Here is a 23,144-nt window from a genome sequence, read left to right on the forward strand (position 1 = left end):
TTTCTTCAACGAAAAGACCAAAAAAGCAATTTTTCAACGATTTTCAAAGTCTAAGGAGGGAGGGGCAAGGGGGTGGGGGTTTGGGTAAAATATAGGGGTAACAGGCCCCCTCCCCTCATTCAAAGCTACTGGGGAAGTGGGTAAACCAAGATATCCACTCAGTTATGACTATGAACAGTATGCAAAAAATACAATATCAAATTCAGATATAAACAAGAAAGTTTAATTAAAAAAATATACCAATCCCATGTTAAAACTTATGTCCTTAACTCAGTCTTATTACCACCAACAGAAACATCAGAAATCATAAAAAAGAGAAAAAAATACTGTTACTATTGCACAGCTTAAACCATAAAACAAGCAACTCATCACAAGTTTTTCCATTTCTAAACTTCCGTTCATCTTTAATTCCATTTTTTTCTGGAATGTCAATTTTTTACCCATTTCATTTCTAACAACATACTTTTTTAATTCTAGATTTCATTGTGATAAGATTTTTTTTCGTGCATTTTTGCGCGCATTAAAGATCTTTTTAACAAGAGCAAAGCTAACATTATAATAAACCTAACAAACTAAATTACAATAATTACACAGGTCTTGAACAACAGTATAAAAAAGAAACAAAAATAAATACATAATTTAAACTTTTTTCTAACTACTCAAGCCTGTTCGCACATAATGACAACGGAACTAATTCAATAAACATGAAATAAAAAAAAAATCGTAAACAAAAGATTATTTCGAATAAGAATAACAAAAACTGTTTTGAAGATGGGACAATTTTTAGAACTCTTTTTATTTTTAGATATAAAAAAAAATTTTCAAGGCAATTTTTAGACTTCTAAGACATTTTTTGAATTCTGTTTATTTTTAGATAAATAGAAAAAAATTTTTAGACTATATTTAGAATAACAAAAACTGCTTTGAAGAGGGAAAATTGCTTGAATTCTGTTTTTAGATAATTTTTAAATAATTTGTTTTAAGACATATTTTAGAATTCTAAAATATTTTTAGAATAACAAAAACTGCTTTGAAGATGAACAATTTCTAAAATTTTGTTTATTTTAGGATATTTTTTTTTTATTTCCAGACATTTTTTAGAACTCTAAAACATTCTTAGAATTCTGTTATAAAACTAAAAAAAGACTATTTTCAGAACAACAAAATCTGGTTTGAAGAGGGGCGATTTTTAGAAGTATGTTTATTTTTAGGTAAATTAAAAAAAAAATATATATTTTTAGACAATTTTTAGAATTATATTTATTTTAAGATAAATTAAAAAAAATATTTTTGAATAACAAAATGCTTTGAATAGGGGCAATTTTTAGCATTCTTTATTTTAAATAAATTTGTAGAATACAAATTTTAGAACTATGTTAAATTCTATTTGGCTCGAACGAATTTCGTACTATGAAGGAAAGAAAAATGTAAGCACATTGAAATATGCAGAAAAGGCGAGTGTCTTAAAATAAGAAATAATAAGAAAAGAAAAATAAAATAAGAGAAGATAGCCGAAAAAAGTATCATCACTTACAAAAAAATTTTGACCAACTTATAACCCTGTCACAAGCAAAGATATAGAAATGAACATTTTACAAAACGACACAACCAAATATATTAGTTTTTCAGTTAAACGCAGTTAAAACGCGTTTAATAAAAACACAAAATCTGCCAAGTCCTTCTGAAAACAAAAATGCTGAAGCCAAGCACGAGCGTGTTTTTTTAATATGGGGGGAGGGGGGGATAAAAAATTCGTAAGAAACACAAAGAAATTCGAAAACAATTAATATTTAGAAGGAGGAGGGTTAAATAAATCCTCATCGCTCAGCCAAAGTTGTCAGTGATCTCGGAGACAGAGGGGCTGAATTTTCCTGATAAGTTGGCTGAAAAGTTTTTGTTTTGAGGAAGATAACGACAGATTAAAATAACTAAAGTTCATAGTTGAATTCTAATTCTATATCGGTACTTGTTTTTGCAGTTGTCAATAGTTGTTTAAATATCTATCTATATATATATATATATATATATATATATATATATATATATATATATATATATATATATAAATAAATATATATAATATATATTGCAGTTGTCAATAGCTGTTTAAATTAGAACAATAAGAACTCATGAATGATTAAAAATTAGACGACGGTTATACAAAATTTTTTTAATTTTCAAAATTTTAATTGTATGCCCTTTATAAAGATATATATTATATGTCCAGTGAATGAAACTCTGTGATCTGGGAACTTTTTCGGTGCATAAATGAAGCCAGGTGAACGAAGCCTGGAATCATGAATCTGGAATCAAATATTTCCCTTTTTCCCTTCACGAAGATATTTCTATGCCTCAATTTTCCCTCAAAATATTTCCCTTTTTCCCTTTACGAAGATATTTCTATGCCTCAATTTTCCCTCAAAATATTTCTCAATTTTTCCTCAAAATATTAGACAAATTTATTATATATAATAAAAATTATTCCCTTTGTAATGGTATAAAAATGGAGCCAGATGAATAAAACTTTAGAATAATTTGAACCTTAAACTATGAAAATCTCGATAGTTTCGTTCACCTAGCTCAATTTTTAATCTTTAAAATATTAAAGAAGTTCATCCGGAATGTGATTGTTCACGCCAATGTAATATCATCAGCGTGGCCAATTTAGAGATTTTTAATATGTGGCTTAAAAGCACACCCTTTTGTGTGGTATAGAAAAAAAAAATAATAATTATACTGCATTTCCACTCTCCAGAAGGAAATATGTTAATAAGACAATTCTACTTCATACTATGCATAAAAGTATTACTCAACCCATTTTGTCGGCAAAAAATACTTATATTCCCGTTCCCCCCCCCCCTTTTTTTTATTTTTCCACTTTTTTCAAACTGCATGCCTTTTATTTTATAAATTTGCAACAAGCAATGCTATCTATTTTCAATGCTAAATAGACAGCTTTACTTAGTAGACTATTGGCAGCGCTGCATAGGAAATTCGTAAACTTAAAAAAGTGGAAAATGTGATTTCCGACTACAGAATCCATTTTGTGCATATCATAGAGTAAGAACCGTTTTTCAACATGGTTCCTCCCGGAAAGTGGGAAAGCAGCATAATACCGAATTTTTGTTTTAATTCGTATTTTTTTTTTATCCCTATTGTTTATATTTGATGTATAGTCCAAATTAGTTAGTATTCAATTCGTAGTTAACATTTTAATTCGGCATTTAGTTAAGCATCAAATTTGTTTAAGAAGATGCAGCATTCATGGGCGTAGGCAGCATTAGGCAGCATATTGTCTAAGGGGGGGGGGCAGTCGATAGTGTGAAGGAGTTTTATCAACTGCTTTTTCCAAACCATCTGCTTTTTCAGCCATATCTAATGTAAATTTGAAGGTCTAGGGGGAGGGCAGCTGCCCCCCCCCCCTACGCCCATATGCTGCCCCCCTCCCTACGCCCATGGCAGCATTCGTACCGAGTTTTGTTTTAATAAGTTTTAAATCTTAATTTCTTTTAGTTCCTCATTGTTGAAAACTTCTACAACACTCACTATTTTCCAAAAAAAAGGAAAAAGAAACGGGGACTGCTGAAATTGATTCTTAGAGAGATAACGAAACTAATATCTTTCTATGCTTTCACTTTTCCTGGACGGATTCTGGCTTTCTGCTGATCCTGGTCAGCTTCTGGGAGGTCGCTTAGATCTTCGTCACCAGATTTTTTACCTAAATAATTAAAATAATTAAAATCCATGAGAAAACCAAACTCAAATCAGTTTTTTAACTGTTTACTTTAGCAAAGAAGAAGAGGAGAGTCAAAATGTGATTTAAAAAACTTTCGAATAACGCTTCGCATCGGAATTTTGTTTTAAATCAATTGGTATATCTGATATGGTTACTGGAAACGGCTTATAAAGGCATTAATTATTCACCTATTTCCCTTTTTTTTTGTCCTTGGACGAATTTTTGTTTGCTGTTTTACTTGCAATTGTTTGTTTTATAACTTTTTTAGTTTTTGTGTTTTGTTGCTTTATTTGTTTGCACATTACTTTTTATTGTTTCATTTTGTGTTTGATATTGTTTTATTTTATTATAAACGTTTTTTTTTATTTACAATTGTTTAGTTTAAAAACAGTGGAATGTTAGAGAACGAAACCATCAAGTTTACTCATTTTTTTTTTATCTTTTTTTTTCATTTTTTTAAAAAAATTTCATTTGCATAAAGCCTGTATAGTCAGGGAGCCACACGAGAAAAATGTTGATATTTAAGGTTTTGGGTGATCAGCAAGCACAAGAAGGTTTGAGAAAGCAGTCTGATGTAATCGACCATGCTGAATACGAAAATCGACGTTATATAGTCGACAAGTGGGTGCAACCGACAAATATTCCACCGACAAATATTCCCTTAAAATGAATAAAAAATTCAAAACCGCTCCAAAATTGCTTAGCTATAGCTCAAATCAAAGGAAATTGAATAATGCTCAATATTCTTTTTTCAAAATTGTTTTATGCCGTTCAGTTTTAATCCCTAAAAATCGACGAAAAAGATAACATAATTTATAGCGTTTTTGGAATAATCTTGATCCATCTTGGAAATTTGCCTACATAATGTACATTTTTTATTAATGGATTCAGTAGGAAGTTTATTTCTGTTACAGAATGAGTGATCTGGAAATTCTCTAACCCTTTTCATCTTTGAACTATTAGCGAAGAAGCGGAGTAACCCAATTTTTAGCTCGGATAAGCATAGGCATCTATCCAACACGAATGCGCCTGTCTCGGCGGTAGATCTCCGTGACTTAGCTCAATAGAAAAACTCCATCGAAGCGATAGAATCTGGCTAGAATCAATGGAGGAGCATGCTGCTGGTAGCAAGTCTGGCGAAATCACTAGCAATTGAAAATGCTGCTAATAATCCTCTAAATTCCATAAAAAGTGGAAAAAGAGTAAGATTTTATAGTAAAGAGAATGCATTATAGTAGATTGAAATCTTTTAGAGGAGAAAAACCTCAAAAAGATAAGAACTGTACATGCAAATGATTGTAAGAATACAGAGAGAAGGACACATCAACCATCTTTTGCACTGTGAGTGATGAATGTTTCATGATTTCACTTATAAAAGTACTAAAAAATCTTTGGCTTGAAGAGTGAGGTATTAACTAGGGAGTGAACCCAATCATACACGTAATATTTTCTGTTCGTTTTAAGTTTTGATGTTACTCCTTATTTTCAGTTGGAAAACTTGTTTTTTATATTTTACTTCTGATCTTTTTTTAAATAATGCTGGAAAATCCGACGCCCCCTTCATAGCAATGTCCCTTCCCCCATGAAAACTTCCTTCATAGAAAGATCTTCCCTCATAACCCCCGACCCCCTCACCCCCCTACTACCAGAAAAAAAATCCCCCTTGAAAACGTCTGTATACTTCCTAATCACCAATACTATATGTTAACATTGGTTAAAGTTCATAACTTTCAGCCCTCCCCCGGGGACTTTGGGGGATGAAGTCATCCTAAAGGGCATAGTTATCATATTTTCAACCATGCTGAACAAAATAGATATCTCAAAATTTTGATCAGGTGACTTTGGGAAAAAATGAGTGTGGGAGGGGGCCTAGTTGCCCTCCATTTTTTCGGTCACTTAAAAAGGGCACTAGAACTTTTAATTTCCGTTCCAATGAGTCCTCCCACAATATTCTAGGACCACTGGGTCGATACGATCACCCCTGGGAAAAAAAAAAAAAAAAAAAAAAAAAAAAAAAAAAAAAACACGCATCCGTGATCTTTCTTCTGGCAAAAAATGCAAAATTTCTAGCTCAGAGTTCAAAAATTGCTGTTAAGTTGATAAGCCGATAAAAACTTTTTGAATCCCATTTTTGACTCTTAATTTGCAAACAAATCTTTGTCTTTGATAATATTCTGGAGACGTAGGCTATTTTGTTCTGTTTTAATAAAAAAAATAAATTACAACGGGATTTGAAACTTGCTTAGAAAAGTTTGGACGAGAAAATTGAGTCGCAACCAGTCGTCTTATGAGCACTAACTGTTCAGATAGATATGATGGAATATTTGGATATTATGACAAAGAAGGGAATATGATCTGCTTGAAGGACTGTGGTGGTTGCCACGAGCAGCGAGGATCTCCATACAAATTTGCAGCATCTCTAGGTAAACACTCAAAGCTAGATGATTGGAACTCGATACTATCAAATTCCAAGGCAAAGGCAAAACTGATTGAACTTTTATTTGACAAATTCGAAAACTTAGTCCATGTGCTTCAAGCAGGTTTAACTGTCTACCTCTCTGGAGGCTTACCTCCTCTGTCTACCTCAAGACCAGATGAGAGTAGTGATGCTCAGCAGAAATGGAAGTACTGATACAGGCTTTGAACAGCGTTAGAGTTGTACCCATGAAGAGGCGGATACTACAGTTGTGTTGAACACATTGGACTGATTGAAGAGGGGTATCGATATTGTGTATGTCGATGTCAATGACCCAGATATTGTTGTTCTTTTACTGTATCATTATAAGCTATACCTTGGATTCCACTCAAATTGTGAAAAGCGGAAAGTTTTTGTGCGATTCCGTGAATATTCAGTGCCTATACACCAACTTTGCAGGAATTTGCCAAACCATCTAGTTTTATCAATCTACCTTCTTCATATGCTTTCGGGCTGTGATACAGTTGGTTTTATGTTCTCTAAAAGAAAAAGAGTGGTGGCTAAGGCTGTCGAGAAATGGGGACTGCAGAACAGATTACTATGCTTGTGAAAGAGATAGAGAGGTCAAAGATCGATCCTTCTGTGGAAGAAAGCCTTCTTTGTATTTGCAAAAAAGTTATCGTCGCCACATACGGTAAAGATCCACACCTTTTTAACCTCTTGATGACTTGCAAGTACGTTTATACCCTCGAAGGTGGGAGCTTAAATTTTTGCCGCCATTCGACGCTGCCTTTGAGTGCCATGCTACGTGCGTTTACCTCTAGTTGGACATTTTTGTACAAGCGAACCGACCAAAGCCGTAGTTTCTAGATTCCCTTCAGTTTGGCTGGACATTTCAGAGTGGTGAGGTTAGGCCAGTTGTGTCCCCCCTTAAGATATACCCAGATGTTGCAGCCCCTGAGTACTGCTCGCGCAAGGGCTGTGCCAAAAATTGTCCATTTGCGGGAACTAGACCTTGTGATTTACTTTCTGGCTGTGGTGTGAAATGTTTGAATGCTTCTTCGATGCTCTATACTTAATTCTTCTAGTTCTATAATTTTTAAAGTTTCTTCTATCTATAATTCAGACTCAGATGGAAAAATTTAATATGCTGAGCTATTATCTTATAAAGTTTTTTTGCTAATAAGTGCATTGCACAAAATAGTTAGCAGTTGCTATCAGAAGAGCATACCAGTCTTTTTTGCTCATATTACTAGTAATTTCACTTAGGGATGAAAAGATTTATCTTCAAGATCAAAGATTAGCTACTATCTTGCCTTAGACCTTGTGACTTACGTTGTGGCTGTGAGGGGGGGGGGATGTATGAATTCTTCTTCTGGCTATAATTCGGAGATGGATAAGTTTGGTATGCTGAGCTATTATCTTCTAAATTTTGTTTGTTAATAAGTGCATTACACGAAATAGTTAGCAGTTGTTATCAGAAGAGCGTGCCAGTCTTTTTTGTTCATGATCATTGTTGAAAGTTTTTGCGAAGCATATTTTTTAACAGTAAACAAAACATTTTTTCTTATTTCGAAGACTAGCACCCCCCGGCCGAGTATATAACGCCTATATTCGTAATCAGCGCTATCGATTACCCCATATTCCGTTGTCAAACCTTCTGCTGCTCACTGATCACCCCCCTGTCACATTTTTGGTGAGTGGCTTCTTGACTAGTAGTTGCATAAATTTAAATCAAAATGGCACAAAAGCGAATAGCACCCAAGCCAAGGGAGGGAGGGTCGTCCAGATGTGGTTTTAGGGGAAGGACAGGGGGGCGGGACTTGCCCCGGGCGCAGGAATTTTAGGGGCGCAAAATTTTGACTAAACAAGCTAACGGTTATAATAGAATTTTCTGAAATTTTATTATTATTGAAATAAAGTAGAGGAGCAGTTAATAAATGAAAATAAATAAAATATTCAATAAAATAATACAAACATAAGTAAAAAAGTAATTAAATGATGATAATTAAAATAATCACATTAAAATACTTAATAATAATTAAATGATTTAAATAACAAATTGTTACTTAATCAATAAATTGAAAATAATTTTGTTAATAAAGGATAATTTGTTAAAATTTGGTTTAAGTATTTTGTGGGGGACTGGCCAGAACCGCCATTGAAGTCGTCCCACCCTCAGTCAGTATTGATTGATTCTTAGGTATATAGCCACGTCCGTATAATCTGGATAATCTGATAATTCTAATCATTTTTCGACATTGTCTAAACAATCTTTGAGATCAAGTGATTGTTTTATTCAGAATAACTTACTTTTTTTACAATAATAATAATTAAAATAATTATAATAAACACGAATTCAATCCAATCTATCTACGAACCTAATATATTCCATGGGTTTACATACTACCAATCGCAAGACGGTTTCGGCAAATGTGGCTCTCTCATCCGGCCCGTCAAAAAATTTGCAAGATTTGATTCCGGTTCTAATAGAATCTAATGCTACTTAACGCGTTCACAACATAAAATCCATTTATTTAGTATCTTAGAAATGGATGATGCAATTTTTGTTTATTCAAAAGTTCAGGAATCCCATCTAGGCTTTTTATTTACTTGATTCTTCATTATAGTTAATATCTATCCTTTCAAATTAAAGACAAACAATCAGAGGCAACGCCATAGCGTTGCCTATAGTAAAGGCCATACGGCTCCAATGTTTTATTTTTTTTTCCCAGATGTAGTTCAAACGGAAGGGGTCGTCGTAGAAGCTTCAAAGGGGGCTCACTCGATTGGAAATCGAGAGTTCCAGTTTTCTTTTTAATATTCAAAACTGATTGGAGGGCAACTAGTCCCCTCCCATGTCCATCATTCCCCCAAAAACATCCAATCAATACTGTGAGATAGCCATTTTGTTCAGCGTAGCTGATTTCAAGATAGAAAATATATTTTTGAGGAGGACACTCCCCCACAACCCTCAGGGTAAGAGTTTTAAGTTATGCCCTGGGGGCATATAAGGTTTTTTTTAAAAGGCGTTGTCGTAGAAACTTCAAAACAGGCTCATTCGATTGGAAATTCAAAGGGCTAGTGTCCTTTTTAATAGTCGAAAGTGATTGGGGGGGGGGGGGCAACTATCCCTCCCCCCCCCACGCCCACCATTTACCCAAACACATCCAAACAAAATTTTGAGATAGCCATTTTGTTCAGCGTAGTTGATTTCCAGATAGAAAATATGTTTTGAGGAGGACACTCCCCCACAACCCCCAGGGCAAGGGTTTTAAGTTATGCCCTGGGGGCATATAAGGTTTTTTATAGAAGGCGTTGTAGTAGAAACTCCAAAAAAGGCTCATTCTATTGGAAATTCAAAGGGCTTGTGCCCTTTTTAATAGTCGAAAGTGATTGGAGGGCAACTAGCCCCCCCCCCACGCCCATTATTCCCCCAAACACATCCAATCAGAATTTTGAGATAGCCATTTTGTTCAGCGTAATTGATTTCCAGATAGAAAATATGTTTTAAGGAGGACAATCCCCTACAACCTTCAGGGCAAGGGTTTTAAGTTATGCCCTGGGGGCATACAAGGTTTTTATAGAAGGCGTTGTTATGGAAACTTCAAAAAAGGCTCATTAGATTGGAAATTCAAAGGACTAGTGCCCTTTTTAATAGTTAAAAGTGATTTGAGGGTAACTAGCCCCCCCCATACCCCTCCGTCCTCCACGCACGTCCAAACCAAATTTTGAGATAGCCATTTTGTTCAGCGTAGTTTATTTTCAGATAGAAAATATGTTATGAGGAGGACACTCCCCCACAACCCTCAAGGCAAGGGTTTTAAGTTATACCCTGGGGGCATATAAGGGTTTTATAGAAGACGGTGTCGTAGAAACTTCAAAAAAGGCTCATTTAATTGGAAATTGAAAGGGCTAGTCCCTTTTTAATAGTCGAAAGTGATTTGAGGGCAACTAACCCCCTTCTCATGCCCGCCCTTTTCCTCTAACACATCCAATCAAAATTTTGAGACAGCCATTTTATTAAACGTAGTTTTAAGTTCTGGAAATTAGATCCTTGAGGATGACAACTCCCCCACAGCCCTCAGGACAAATGTTGTAAGTTATGTCCTAGGGGCATATAAGGTTTTGTATAGACAACATTGTCGTATAAACTTCAGAGAGGGCTCATTTGATTGGAAATTGAAGTTCTAGTTCACTTTTTAAGCGTCAAAAGATATTGGAGGGTAACCTGGGGGCATGTATGGTTCTTATGGAAGGAATGCTCGTATTAACTTCAAAGATGGATCATTTAATTTGAAATTGAAAGTTCTAGTTCACTTTTTAATAGTCAAAAGAGATTGGAAGGCATCTAGCCCCCCCCTCCTCGCCCTTATTCCTCAAACCCATCCAATAAGAACTTTGAGATAGCTTTTTTTAAAATAGTTCAATGACCATATAAATAAAACTCAGGGGTCAACACAGCCCCCCCAAGGCCTGAGTGCAGTTGTTGTAATTTATGCCATGGGGGACGATATGGTTCTTATTGAAGGGATAATCGTACAAAATTCAGAAATGGCTCATTAGATTGTAAATTGTAAGTTCTAGTTCAGGTTTTTAGAGTCAAAAGATATTGGAGGGCAACTAGCCCCCCCCCATGCCCCTTTTCCCCAAATGCATCCAATAGAATTTTTGAGATAGAAAGATATTGGAGATAGAAAGAATACTCGAAAAAATTTTTCGAGTCAAAAGATATTGGAGGGCAACTAGCCCCCCACGCCCCTTTTCCCCAAATGCATCCAATAAAATTTTTGAGATAGACATTCAGTTAAAAATTTCTCAAAAGTCAGATAACAAAAGCTCAGGTGTCATCACAACCCCCCAGGGCCCGGGGGCAGGCGTTGTAAGTTATGCCCTGGGGCATATATTGTTAGTATGAAAGGGATGCTCGTATAAACTTCAGAGACGGCTCATTTGATTGGATATTGAAATCCAGCCCTTTTTAAGAGTCAAAAGTGATCAGAGAGCAACTGGCCCCCCAAGCCCTTTTCCCCTAAATACATCTGATAAAAAAGTTGAGGTAGCCATTTTGTTAAAATAGTTCAAAGATCATATAAACCCCCCCCCAGGGCCGGGGCAGGCGTTGTAAGTATTGCTCTGGGGGCATATATGGTTCTTATGGAAGGTATAGTCGTATAAACTTCAGAGAGGGTTCATTTGAATGGAAATTAAAAGTTGTAGTTCATTTTTTCAGAGTGAAAAAGATCGGAGGGCAACTAGCCCCTCCCGCCCTCCACGCCTTTGGGTGTATCGGATTGATAAACCCATCCGATAAAATTTCAGGTGACAATTTTGTTAAAAATAGTTCAACTATCAGATATTGAAACTCCAGGGTCGACACAACCTCCCAGGGCCGAGGGACAGGCGTTGTAAGTTATACTCTGGGGATTTATATGGTTTTTATAGAAGGGATACTCGTATAAACTTCAGAGAGGGCTCATTTGATTGAAAATAAAAGTTCTAGTTCACTTTTAAAGAGTCAAAAGAGACCGAAGCTTAATCTAGTCCCCCCTCGCCCTTTTTCCCCAAACCCATCCGATAAAAATTTTGAGATAGCAATTTTGTTAAAAAAGTTCAAACATCAGATAATAAAAACTCCGAGGTTGACACAAACCCATTTTTTCACTTTGATATTGTTACTTTCATACTTTGATGAATATTTTATTTTTTTTTAAAGTTTAATTTTGAAATAAGGAATTTTTAAAAACTTGAAATTTTTTTCTATCAAAAACGAACAAAAATTAATTGAAAAAAACTTTTCGAAAGAATAGGTTTTTCAAAGAAAAGTAAAGGCCATTTTAAACTTAAGCTCAGCAGATATAAATACCTTTTAAAATTCAAACTCAAAACGACCAGAAATTACCATTAAAGAATAAATGAGACCCAAAACGAACAGAAATTAAATAAAAAATCATAGTAAAAACATACAACAAGTAATGATATAAATGAATAAATATAATCTTAAAGCGATTAATCCTTAGATTGAATATGAGAATCAAGCTTAAGACGAAAAAAATATTTTCCTATTGAAGTACAAATGAAACTTAAAACGAACAGAAATTAAATAAACAATCAATGCAAACAAACATACAATAGATATTAATGTAAATTAACAAAATGAATCTTAAAACGAGTGAAACTTAAATTGAATATGCAAATTAAGCTTGAAACAAACAAAAATCACCACAAACAAGAGTTTTTTTATTTTCAATGCTGTAAGAACTGGAAAAGAAAGTGTTTGTAATATACTCCGTTTTCAGTAAAGCGCCAATGACGCAGTAGGCTTTTGGTTTTTATTTACAGTTAGAAAAGGAGGCAGTATCCAATCACTTGTTTGTAGGAAAACTATATTTGTCTTTAACAAATTTAAAAAGAGCTAATAAATTAAACTGAATATTTGATGTATAATGATATTAATTGCTGAAAGCTCATCAGTTCGAACTGTTCCTATGATTTCAATTTTTATTTTCAGAGATAGGTACAAAAGAAAATATTTGTCACGAGATTGGTTTTCAGTAATAGCGCCAACGACGCAGTAGGTTTTAGACTTTTACAGTGAGAGAAGGAGGTCATATCCAAACTCTTGTCTGTGGCGATTTTTGTTCGTTTCAAGCTTAATTTACATATTCAATTTAATTTTCACTAGTTTTAAGATTTATTTTGTTAATTTACGTTAATATCTATTGTGTGTTTGTTTGCATTGATTGTTTATTTTATTTCTTTTGGTTTTGGGTTTCATTTATTCTTTAATAGTAATTTCTGGTCGTTTTGAGTTTGAATTTTAAAAGGTATTTATATCTGCTGAGCTTAAGTTTAAAATGGTCTTTAATTTTCTTTGAAAAACTTATTTTTTCGAAATTTTTTTTTTTAAATTAATCTTTAAAAAGTTCTATTCACTTTGGTATAGAAAACACCGTCTTGACATATGAGAGAATACATAACAATGTTCGCTTTCCAGTTATTTCGTTGACAAAAAAGACAGTAAAACTTCTAAAATTACTGTAAATGTTTTAGGTTTCAAAACCTGAAAAAAATTCTTCAACACAGGATAGGAGAACGGGTTTTTAATTGGCTGATTAATTTGGCGTTTTGCCATAAAATGCCGAGCAAAAACGAAACTTCACTTTTGCAAATTATTTCATCATTTCTAGACAATTCATCATTTCATCAAACACCCCATTCGATTCTCATTGACTTGAAATAATTAATGAATTTTTCCTTTTAATATTTTCAAAATCAACGAAAAGTCATTTACTATTTTCAATTAAACCCATATTTACAAGTAATTTTCAGTGACTAGACACTTTTTCACTTTTTGAGCAAATTCTGAAGGTTTCAGTCAAATACAACAAAATTTTTTTCAGTGACCTTTGGAGGGGAGAGGGGGTTTATAATCCAAAAGAAAGCATCTTTTCATGTATATTAGGTAGAATATCAAGGTAATTATAAATATAACAACCTTTATAGCAAAGTAACTGTTCTTTTCCAGTTTTCTCCTATGATATTCATCATTGAAATTCCCCGCTAGGTGGCTGGTGACGCAAAAGTCACCTTCGCAGTCTTGCGTTTGGCGTCTCTTGGGATTTTTCCAGTGTAGAGATAAGGCGAAACTGGCCTTTCATCCAGGAAATATAATGGGGGTGAATAAGAGAGATAATTAAACAATTAAATAAATCATTTAATAAGAATATAAGACAGGCAAAATAAAGATTGATAGATGAAAAGGTGTACGTGTAACTGAGCTCGTTCAACTGAACCCTCGTGTAACTCAACCACCGTGCAACTGAACCCTCGTATAACTCACCCTTGTGCAACTGAGCCCCGTGCAACTCAATCCACGTGGGACCCAGCCCCATTTTACTGGACCCCCGTTAAAATCAGCCCCTATTCAACACGAAACTCTCATGTAGCTAAACCCGCGTTTAATCCAAGCCCTGTTTGACTCAACTCGACCCATGGCCAAAGAATGAGCTTAGACTAGCGCTGATTAGAGGCTCAAAATTTGCTTCTCGCTTCGTTCGCAGTTTCTAAGCTTCTATTACCCATTTGGGCAACCCAAGAGCTTTTTCAAATTGAAAGTAACTTTCAGGAATGTAGGTATTGCGGAGACCATGGCTCTACAAAGTGTTCTTTTAGTGTTTATTACAAACTATGCGCTTCTCAATTAGAGCTTGGCTATTTGCCAAGGGGCAACTCAAAACTCTGACTTTTTTTCAGTTTTTCAGTTTGACTTTGAAGTTACGTAAAAGCATTTTATTTGGGTCATTCTACATTAGGTCAACCAGGAAATGAAACCCACCTTTGTGGGATGGGGGAAATAAAAAAAAACTAATTCCGAGAACCTCAGATGGCAACTCATTTCAGCACCCCTTATATCTTCCAGTGAACCGCTAGTGCAGGAGAAAAAAAGAAAGAAAATATACCCTTCCGGGTGTTGATGACTTTTCTGTAATTCCAAAGAATTTGTTTCGTAATTAATTTAAGCGTTCGATAGGGAATAAATTGCATCTATCATTTACCAATAAGCTTTGTAGTTGCATCTATAATTGCATCTATCATTAACCAATCAGCTTTGGTAGTTGCATCTATAATTGTATTTCATCATTAACCAATCAGCTTTGGCAGTGTTATCATTAAGCAATCAGCTTTGGTAGTTGCATCTATCATTAACCAATCAGCTTTGGCAGTGTTATCATTAAGCAATCAGCTTTGGTAGTTGCATCTATAATTGCATCTATCATTAACCAATCAGCTTTGGCAGTGTTATCATTAAGCAATCAGCTTTGGTAGTTGCATCTATAATTGCATCTATCATTAACCAATCAGCTTTGGCAGTGTTATCATTAACCAATCAGCTTTGGTAGTTGCATCTATAATTGCATCTATCATTAACCAATCAGCTTTGGCAGTGTTTTCAAAACTGGGAAAGAGAGTTTTCAAGAGGTTTTAAAAAGCATTTTCAGGGTTTTCGAACACGGAGAAAAGATTTGAGTGATATGGTTTCAAGCCCCTCAACTCCAGATATGCCTTTACACCACATTTTGGTGTCATAAGGCATATTAAGATGGTGTTGTCAGGACAAACTGTAAAAAGCACTTACATGTAAATATTAGCTTTTAGATTACCTTAAACAGCTCTCTACGATGTTCTAGTGTCCTATCAGTAATGGAGCAAATAAAATGGAAAAGAGAGACTTATCAGGGATTCCAGCTCTTTTTTTAATCCCATAAATTTGTTCCCAAAACAAACTTTTACTACTAAGATGAATTTGAATAATAGCTATGATTCCTAAATGAGCATTAACAGCAAGTTTTTTCTTTAAACGAGGGCTCTGTTGCACAGGGGTTAATTTACACGAGGGTTCAGTTGCACGCGCGTTGAGTTGCATGAGGGCTCAGTTAAACGGGAATTGAGTTCTACGAGAGTTCAGTTACTATGGGAGTTGAGTAGCAAAAAGTTTGAACTGAATGGGGTTGAGTTGTACGGCTGTTCATATGCACGAGGGTTGACTTGCTCGGGGGTTCATTTATGAACCAGAGGGAAATTCATTTATTTCCTCTCCTCCCTTCTGAACAGCAACACTGTTCAGAAGTGTATCAGTTGTTTGATCTTATGACTGAGCCACTAAAGAGAGAACTGAATGTTTCGACAACAATTACATTTCTCTCCTATTAAATCTCTGATGGTTATCACTAATCATTTTTTTTTATTCAAATGGGAAGAAACGGGAAACATTTTGAACCTTTTTTATTTTGTAATGTTTTTCCAATTTCCAGTTCAGTTATATGGGTTCATTTACATGTGGTTCAGTTACACGAGGGATTAGTTGCGATGGAACCAGATAAATAAGATAGCTAAAAGACAGGTAAGGATGCTGCACTAAACTCTACTGTCCAAATTGGTAATGCTGATTTTAGTTTCGTGGCTCTCCAGCCACTAAGTGCAATGGAGAAAAGTAGGACAAATAATTAAACAATTCAATAAAGAAAATAACAAAATCAGAGTCACCACTCACTTTCTTTTTTTGGTTTCTTGCTTTCCATTGGCTTTCTTTGCTTCCTTTCTAGCTTTTTCGCCTTTGTTGCCGACATGGATTCCTCTTCCGGTAGTCGACTTGCTCTGTATTTGAACAATTGAACCAAAAGATACACTTGCAAGAAAACAATGCCAGCCAACATGCTCATGCGTATCGCCTATAAATTAAAAGGGCTATTTAGCCCAAAGTCTAAAAGTCAAAAGCAACAAAATGACCTAAAATCTGAATAATTCATTTCTCCAAAATAAATACGGATTACCATATTAACCAATAGGCAAACGTTGGCTATAAGAGGGCCATTTAGCCCAACGTCTAAATGTCAAAAGCGACAAAATGACATAAAATCTGAATAATTCATTTCTCCAAAATAAATACGGATTACCATATTAACCAACAGGCAAACGTTGGCTAAAAGAGGGCCATTTAGTCCAACGTCTAAATGTCAAAAAGCGACAAAATGACATAAAATCTGAATAATTTATTTTTCCAAAATAAATCCTCTGTAATCGATAACATTTGATAAATAAAAGGGCTATCAAGCCCAACATCTAAATGTCAAAAAGCGACCATAAAAAATGTCATTAGTGAAGTTGGTTTTCACTAAAACAGGGTCTTCGGCACCCGGGCCGGTACTCTTAAGGATTTAAAATCGGTATAGTAGCTTGCTAATTTTGGTGCCCTACAAATTAAATAAATTGGATTTCGGTCCTGACATTTTATTTATTTATTTTTAATTTGGTTCCAAGCAGTGACGCCGATTTATGAAAATGCATTCGGGGCAAGAATTTTTTTTATTTAAAAAAAGGATATAAAAGAGGTATTTTTCAAATATAGGAGGGGGCCTTTTCTATTTTCTTAAATGTCAGATATATAGGATGTTTAAAAATCTAGGGGGTGCAATGGCGAACTCCCTTCCAATTGGCGTGACTATTCCGAGAGGTGGGCCTCTAGGAGATTTTGTCCTGTACTTTTCCTTAGCGAGAGAAATAACATATAGTTTGTAGCAGTGTTTCATTCTTATGACTTCACAATTTTTATGCTCTTAGTGGGGGGGGGGGGTGTAGTATATTAACCATATTTTTTCCCTTTTTTCTTCCATCTACATTACTGAGTAATATTTCGCCTGGCTAAATGGATTTTGAAAGTGTCTAATCTCATCGGCACTCGTCACATGAACGTAAGTTCTAAACATTCAAACTTATATACTAAAACTTAGAAAATCGATAAGAAATTCCGAATTAGCAATAAGAAGATTCTATTAGTATGCTATCAACATTCAATTCGACAAAATATGGCCACAATCCCAAACTGGACATAAGGAAATATTGTTAGTAGATTATTAACATTTAAACTTGTACACTAAAACTTAGGCTAAATCGGCCAAAATTCCAGATTAACAAAATTAAATTAGTTAGTTATTAACATTTCAAACTTAAAAACTAGAAATTTGGCTAAATCGGCAAAAATACAAAATGGCCATAAGAAAATTACATTAGGAAGTTATAAACATTAAAACTTACAAACTAGGAATTTGGCTACATCGACAAAATATCCAAATGGGCCATAAGAAATTATATTAGTAATTTTAGCACGTTACATTAATTCACGCACTAAAACTTCGACAAAATTGGCAAAATTCCAAATTGGCCATAAGGAACTTCTGTTAGTAACTACTACTACTACTACTACTAACAACTCTCCACAGCACCAAGCCGCCTGAGGCCAACAAAGCTATGCACCCTCCTCCTCCACCCCAATCTATTCAAAGCCTCCTTTTTTACACCCGCCCATGAAGTTCCCATTTCCTTTAAATCTTTTTTTATGACGTCCTCCCACCCCAGACTAGGACGACCTGCTTTCCGTCTAGCCCTAGACGGTTGGCCGAAAAGAACATTCTTCGGCAATGTGTCATCCTTCATCCGCACAACTTGCCCTGGCCATCTCAACCTTTCTTTCGTTATTGCCCTAGAGAGCGGTATTGAACCACATTTTTCGTATAGCCTATTGTTTGAAACACGGTCAGTCATCCGGGTACTCAGAATAATACCTAAGCAATTTCTCTAGAAAACATCTAGCAAACCTTCATCCACTTTTCGGAGTGCCCATGACTCAAAGCTATGTTTGACTACTTTCATCACTCCAGCTTCTAAGATTCTAATCTTGGCTTGCATACTTATTTTCCTATTCTTCCTAACTTCTTTTAACTGTTAAAAAACACAGTGAGCCTTGGCTATTCTATTTTTAACATCTTCACTGCTCCCACCATCTATATTAATAATACTACCGAGGTAAGTGAAGCTGCCCACAAGCTATAAACAATTAAACTTACACACTAGATCATCCAAAATTCTAAATTAACCATAAAAAAATTACATTAGTTAGTTATTAACATTCAAATTTGCACTAAAATTTTGGCTAAAATGGGAAAAATTGCAAATTAGCCATAAGAACTTCTATTTGTAGGTTATTAACATTCCAACTTAGAAACTAGAAATCTGGCTAAATCGGAGAAAATCCAAATTGGCCATAAGGAAACTATACTATTAAGTTATAAACATTCAAACTTACAAACTAGAAACTTGGCTAAATCGGAGAGAATCTAAATTTGCCATCAGAAAATGCTATTAAGAAGTTATAAACGATCAAACTTACAAACTTGAAATTTGGTTACATCGGAAAAATCCAAATTGGCCATAAGAAATCCTATTAGTAAGTTTAGTCAAATAAAAATTCACGCACTAAAACTTAGGCAAAATTCCAAACTGGCCATAAGGAATAATGTTAGTAAGTTATAAGCATTTAAACATACACACTACAACTTCGGCTAAATCGGCCAAACTTCTAAATTAGCCATAGGAAAGTTACCAACATTAAAATTCAAGCACTAAAACTTCGGCTAAATTCCACACTGGCCATAAGGAATAATGTTAGTAAGTTATAAGCATTTAAACATACACACTACAACTTCGGCTAAATCGGCCAAACTTCTAAATTAGCCATAGGAAAGTTACCAACATTAAAATTCAAGCACAAAAACTTCGGGTAAATTCCACACTGGCCATAAGGAATAATGTTAGTAAGTTATAAGCATTTAAACATACACACTACAACTTCGGCTAAATCGGCCAAACTTCTAAATTAGCCATAGGAAAGTTACCAACATTAAAATTCAAGCACTAAAACTTCGGCTAAATTCCAAACTGGCCATAAGGAATAATGTTAGTAAGTTATAAGCATTTAAACATACACACTACAACTTCGGCTTAATCGGCCAAACTTCTAAATTAGCCATAGGAAAGTTACCAACATTAAAATTCAAGCACTAAAACTTCGGCTAAATTGGCAAAATTCCAAATTGCCCATAAGGGAATTCTGTTAGTAAGTTTTAAACATTTAAACTTTCACGCTAAAACTTCGGCTAAATTGGCCAAATTTCTAAAATAACCACAGAAAAATTATATTAGTTAGTTATAAACATTCAAACTTCCACATTAAAATGTTGGCTAAATTGGTAAAAATCTCAAATCGACCATAAAAAAATTCTATTAGTAAGTTATCTACATCCAAATTTATACGCTAGAAATTTGTCTAAAATCGGCTAAATTCAAAATTGACCATAAAGAAATTCTGTTAGGAAGTTACCAACGATCAAATATATACACTAAACTTCGGCTAAATTGGCAAAATCCCAAATTGGCCATAAATAAATTCTGTTAGGAAGTTATCAACGTTCAAATTTATACACAAAAGTTTGGCCAAATTGGCAAAAATTCGAAATTGACCATACAAAAATTCTTTTAGTAAGTTACAAATATTTAAACTTACAAGCTAGAAATTTGACTAATTCGTCACAAATCCAAATAGACCGTACAAAAATTATAATAGTAAGTTATAAACATTCAAACTTAAAAACTAGAAATTTGTCTAACATCAGCAAAATCCAAATTGACCATTAAGAAATGATATTGATAAATTATCAACATTACAATTCACAGACCTAAATTTTGGCGAAATTCCAAATTGGCCATAAAGAAATTTTATTAGGAATTTATCAATATTCAAATTCACACACTAAACCTTTCGCTAAAATGGAAATAAGGAAACTCTATCTATAAGTAACCAACACGCTTAAACATAAAGACAAACTTACAAATATATTGTAGTTTCCAGATGCCATTTCCAATCCCTCAGTTTCATGTGGCAGTCCATATACAAATGTGTAAGAAGCAATGGCAGATATGGCCAATCTAATAAGAGTGTAAATTCCAGGCATAATCAAAAATACTAAAAAAAAGAACAAAAATTAAAATTTTGATCAGTTTTACTAGTTTTCTCCTAGAAATCAGAAAATAAGAGTAAGTTCAACTGAAGTTTTTTCTCCAGTAAACATCATTATTTAAAGGTCATATTATCATTTTAAAGCCATACAAACAGGAAAGTTTAACTATGAAAATACGGGAAAGTGTAACTAAAGTTGTTTACCCAGTGTTATCATTATCTTAGGCTATATTACAGATACTAGGCCAAACGCCAACTGAAAAAAAGGAAAAGTTTCAATGAAATTATTTACCCAGTGCATATTGTTATTTTAGGCCATACATTATGGCCAAGGCTGAAATAAACAGTTTTGGCTATATGAAATTTTATGATGTATCTAATACATGACAAAAATCTTATTAGCCATAGTAACCACAATAATCCTATCAATATTATTAACCATATAGGCGTAAAACAATTATCAATTAAGTATATACCATTAGTCATGAGAATTTTATGTTACCATCATGACCAATCGCCTTAATACTAATGGCCAATTATTGTACCACCAACCCACCTAAGACCAATATAGCTGCGCGCGCCCCTCCTGCTCTCCCGTTTATTCTAAGCTCTCTATTTAGTCTCTCCTTTGAAGTTTCTACTTCCTATACATCTTTAATTAATGCTTATTTCCAGCCCGTTTTTTTTTTATTCCGATTTTTGTTAGGCCTCAGCTGCAAAACGTGACCTAACCATCGGGACCATCAATATTACAGTTTAATGCAAGGTTTGATGATGAAAGGTTAGATTGTGTTAGCTTAAGTTTTTAACCCATTTCTGAGATTTATAGCCAAATTTAACTTAAATTTTACCATCACAGCTTACACAAGACTGAAAAAGCTGACTCGCAAAGCTAATTGAATACGAGCAGAGAAAAGGGAATTTCAGACATTCACCCGTGAATGTTGATGTTAACAAGTTTTTGGACATTAACGGTAACATTATATATATATATATATATATACATATATATATATATATATATATATATATATATATATATATATATATATATATATATATATATATATATATATATATATATATATATATATATATATATATATATATATATATATACATATATATATATATATATATATTATTATTATTAGCTGATTTTGTAAAAAAAGCTTGTTACGCTGTTGCTTGTTGGTGTATGTATTTCTTAACTTCTATTGCCCCTCTGAAAATTTGTATGAGATCTTTAATGGGGGCAATAATAGATGTTTTTTTAATAAGATAAAGAGATCTGGGTTATCATACAAAATTCCCGGACCTTTGGAGCGGCTTCATGACTTTGTGGACTGAAGATTTGTATTCCAGTAACCCCTCTTTCAATTACTGGAGGGTCCTTGTAATAGAGAAACAGCCACAAGAGCAGTGGATCCTATAAACAAAGCTGCCAAAAATGGAGCTGTTTTTATTTCTATCACAGTAAAATATAGTCTGTATTTGATTTGGATTTTGAATGCAACGTTCAAGTTACGTCTTTTTAAAAATTTTCTTAGTCACCCAATTTGCAAAAGTTTGCAAAACCAACTAATTTTATATAAGAGAGTTTAAAAGAGAGAAAAGAAACATGTTTAATTTAAATAACGCAGTGACAAGCGTACTAAAAACATAAGCACATCAAAACATTAATTAATAAAAAAGAAATTCCGAATATTTTGACTCCACATCCGGGAGCCTTTATCACCGAAAAAAAAAGGAAAAAAGAAATAAACTTAGTTAATCATCTAAAGAAAAAGACAAAGAATGACACAAACAAAAGAGAGAAAAAAAGAAGACTTCTAGAAAAAGAAGTATTCTAGAAAAAGACGAATATGATAGAGAAATAGAAACAATTCTAAAGTATAGTTCAACTTACAAAAAACTTAACAGACTCAACTGAATTGTATGTAACAAAATTAAGATAGGATTTAGTGGACCTTAAGACTAACGGAAATATCACAACTCAGATGTATTACAACTTCCTTCCTAAGGGATCAGTCTGGCCAAGAATATACGGTTTGCCAGAAATACATAAAATAGGTAATTCTCTAAGACCTATAGTATCCACCACTTGCTCGCCAACGGAGAAAATTGAAAACTGGGTAGCAAAGACACTTAAACCTTTATTATAGCTTCAAAATTCTTACATAAAAACTCAGATTAAAAAAAAGCTTATAGATGTCAAAATATCAAATGAATCTAGGTTGTTTAGTTTTGATATAAAATCAATGTCTACATACATTCCTTTGGTAAATCTTTTAGTATTTTATCCAAAAAACTTGAAGAATATAAAGAAGAAACAGAGGAATCACCTCCGGGAATTGAAATAAACATTTATGTGGAGTATGTAGAAACTTTAACTTTAGAAAAATATTTTTTTTTAAACTTAAATTTTGAGGAAGATAATTTTAGTTATTTGGAACTATGGGGTTTCAGAAATTAGGGGTTTTCAAAAATGTTTAATTTTTTTAGGAGTGGAACTAATTTCTGCTGTTGAATAAGAAACTGAGAATTAGATACCGTTTTTGGATATCTGGATTTACAGAAATAATAATGATTTAGCATTTTAAATTTACCGTAAACCGACCAACAACAACCGTTATTTA

At 33.8% G+C, this 23,144-nt stretch overlaps 1 protein-coding gene across 2 annotated transcripts in view; it reads right to left on the minus strand.

The window, feature by feature from the left end:
* Nucleotides 1–201: 201 nt before the first annotated feature.
* TRAM (translocating chain-associated membrane protein 1) overlaps nucleotides 202–23,144 on the minus strand; it is a 56,229-nt gene continuing 33,286 nt past the window's right edge. For both annotated transcript variants that reach the window (XM_089101889.1, XM_089101890.1), the window contains exons 7-9: nucleotides 20,378–20,511; nucleotides 16,207–16,384; nucleotides 202–3,718 (exon numbers count right to left, since the gene is read on the minus strand). In XM_089101889.1, the coding sequence (XP_088958015.1) occupies nucleotides 3,624–3,718; nucleotides 16,207–16,384; nucleotides 20,378–20,511 (407 nt within the window). In that variant the 3' untranslated portion in view covers nucleotides 202–3,623. The remainder of the gene's footprint in view (nucleotides 3,719–16,206; nucleotides 16,385–20,377; nucleotides 20,512–23,144) is intronic.

Source organism: Artemia sp. Qi Xiang Cuo, chromosome 15 (genome assembly GCF_049724085.1).
Source record: "Artemia sp. Qi Xiang Cuo chromosome 15, ASM4972408v1, whole genome shotgun sequence".
In the NCBI taxonomy this organism is placed as follows: Eukaryota; Metazoa; Arthropoda; class Branchiopoda; order Anostraca; family Artemiidae; genus Artemia; species Artemia sp. Qi Xiang Cuo.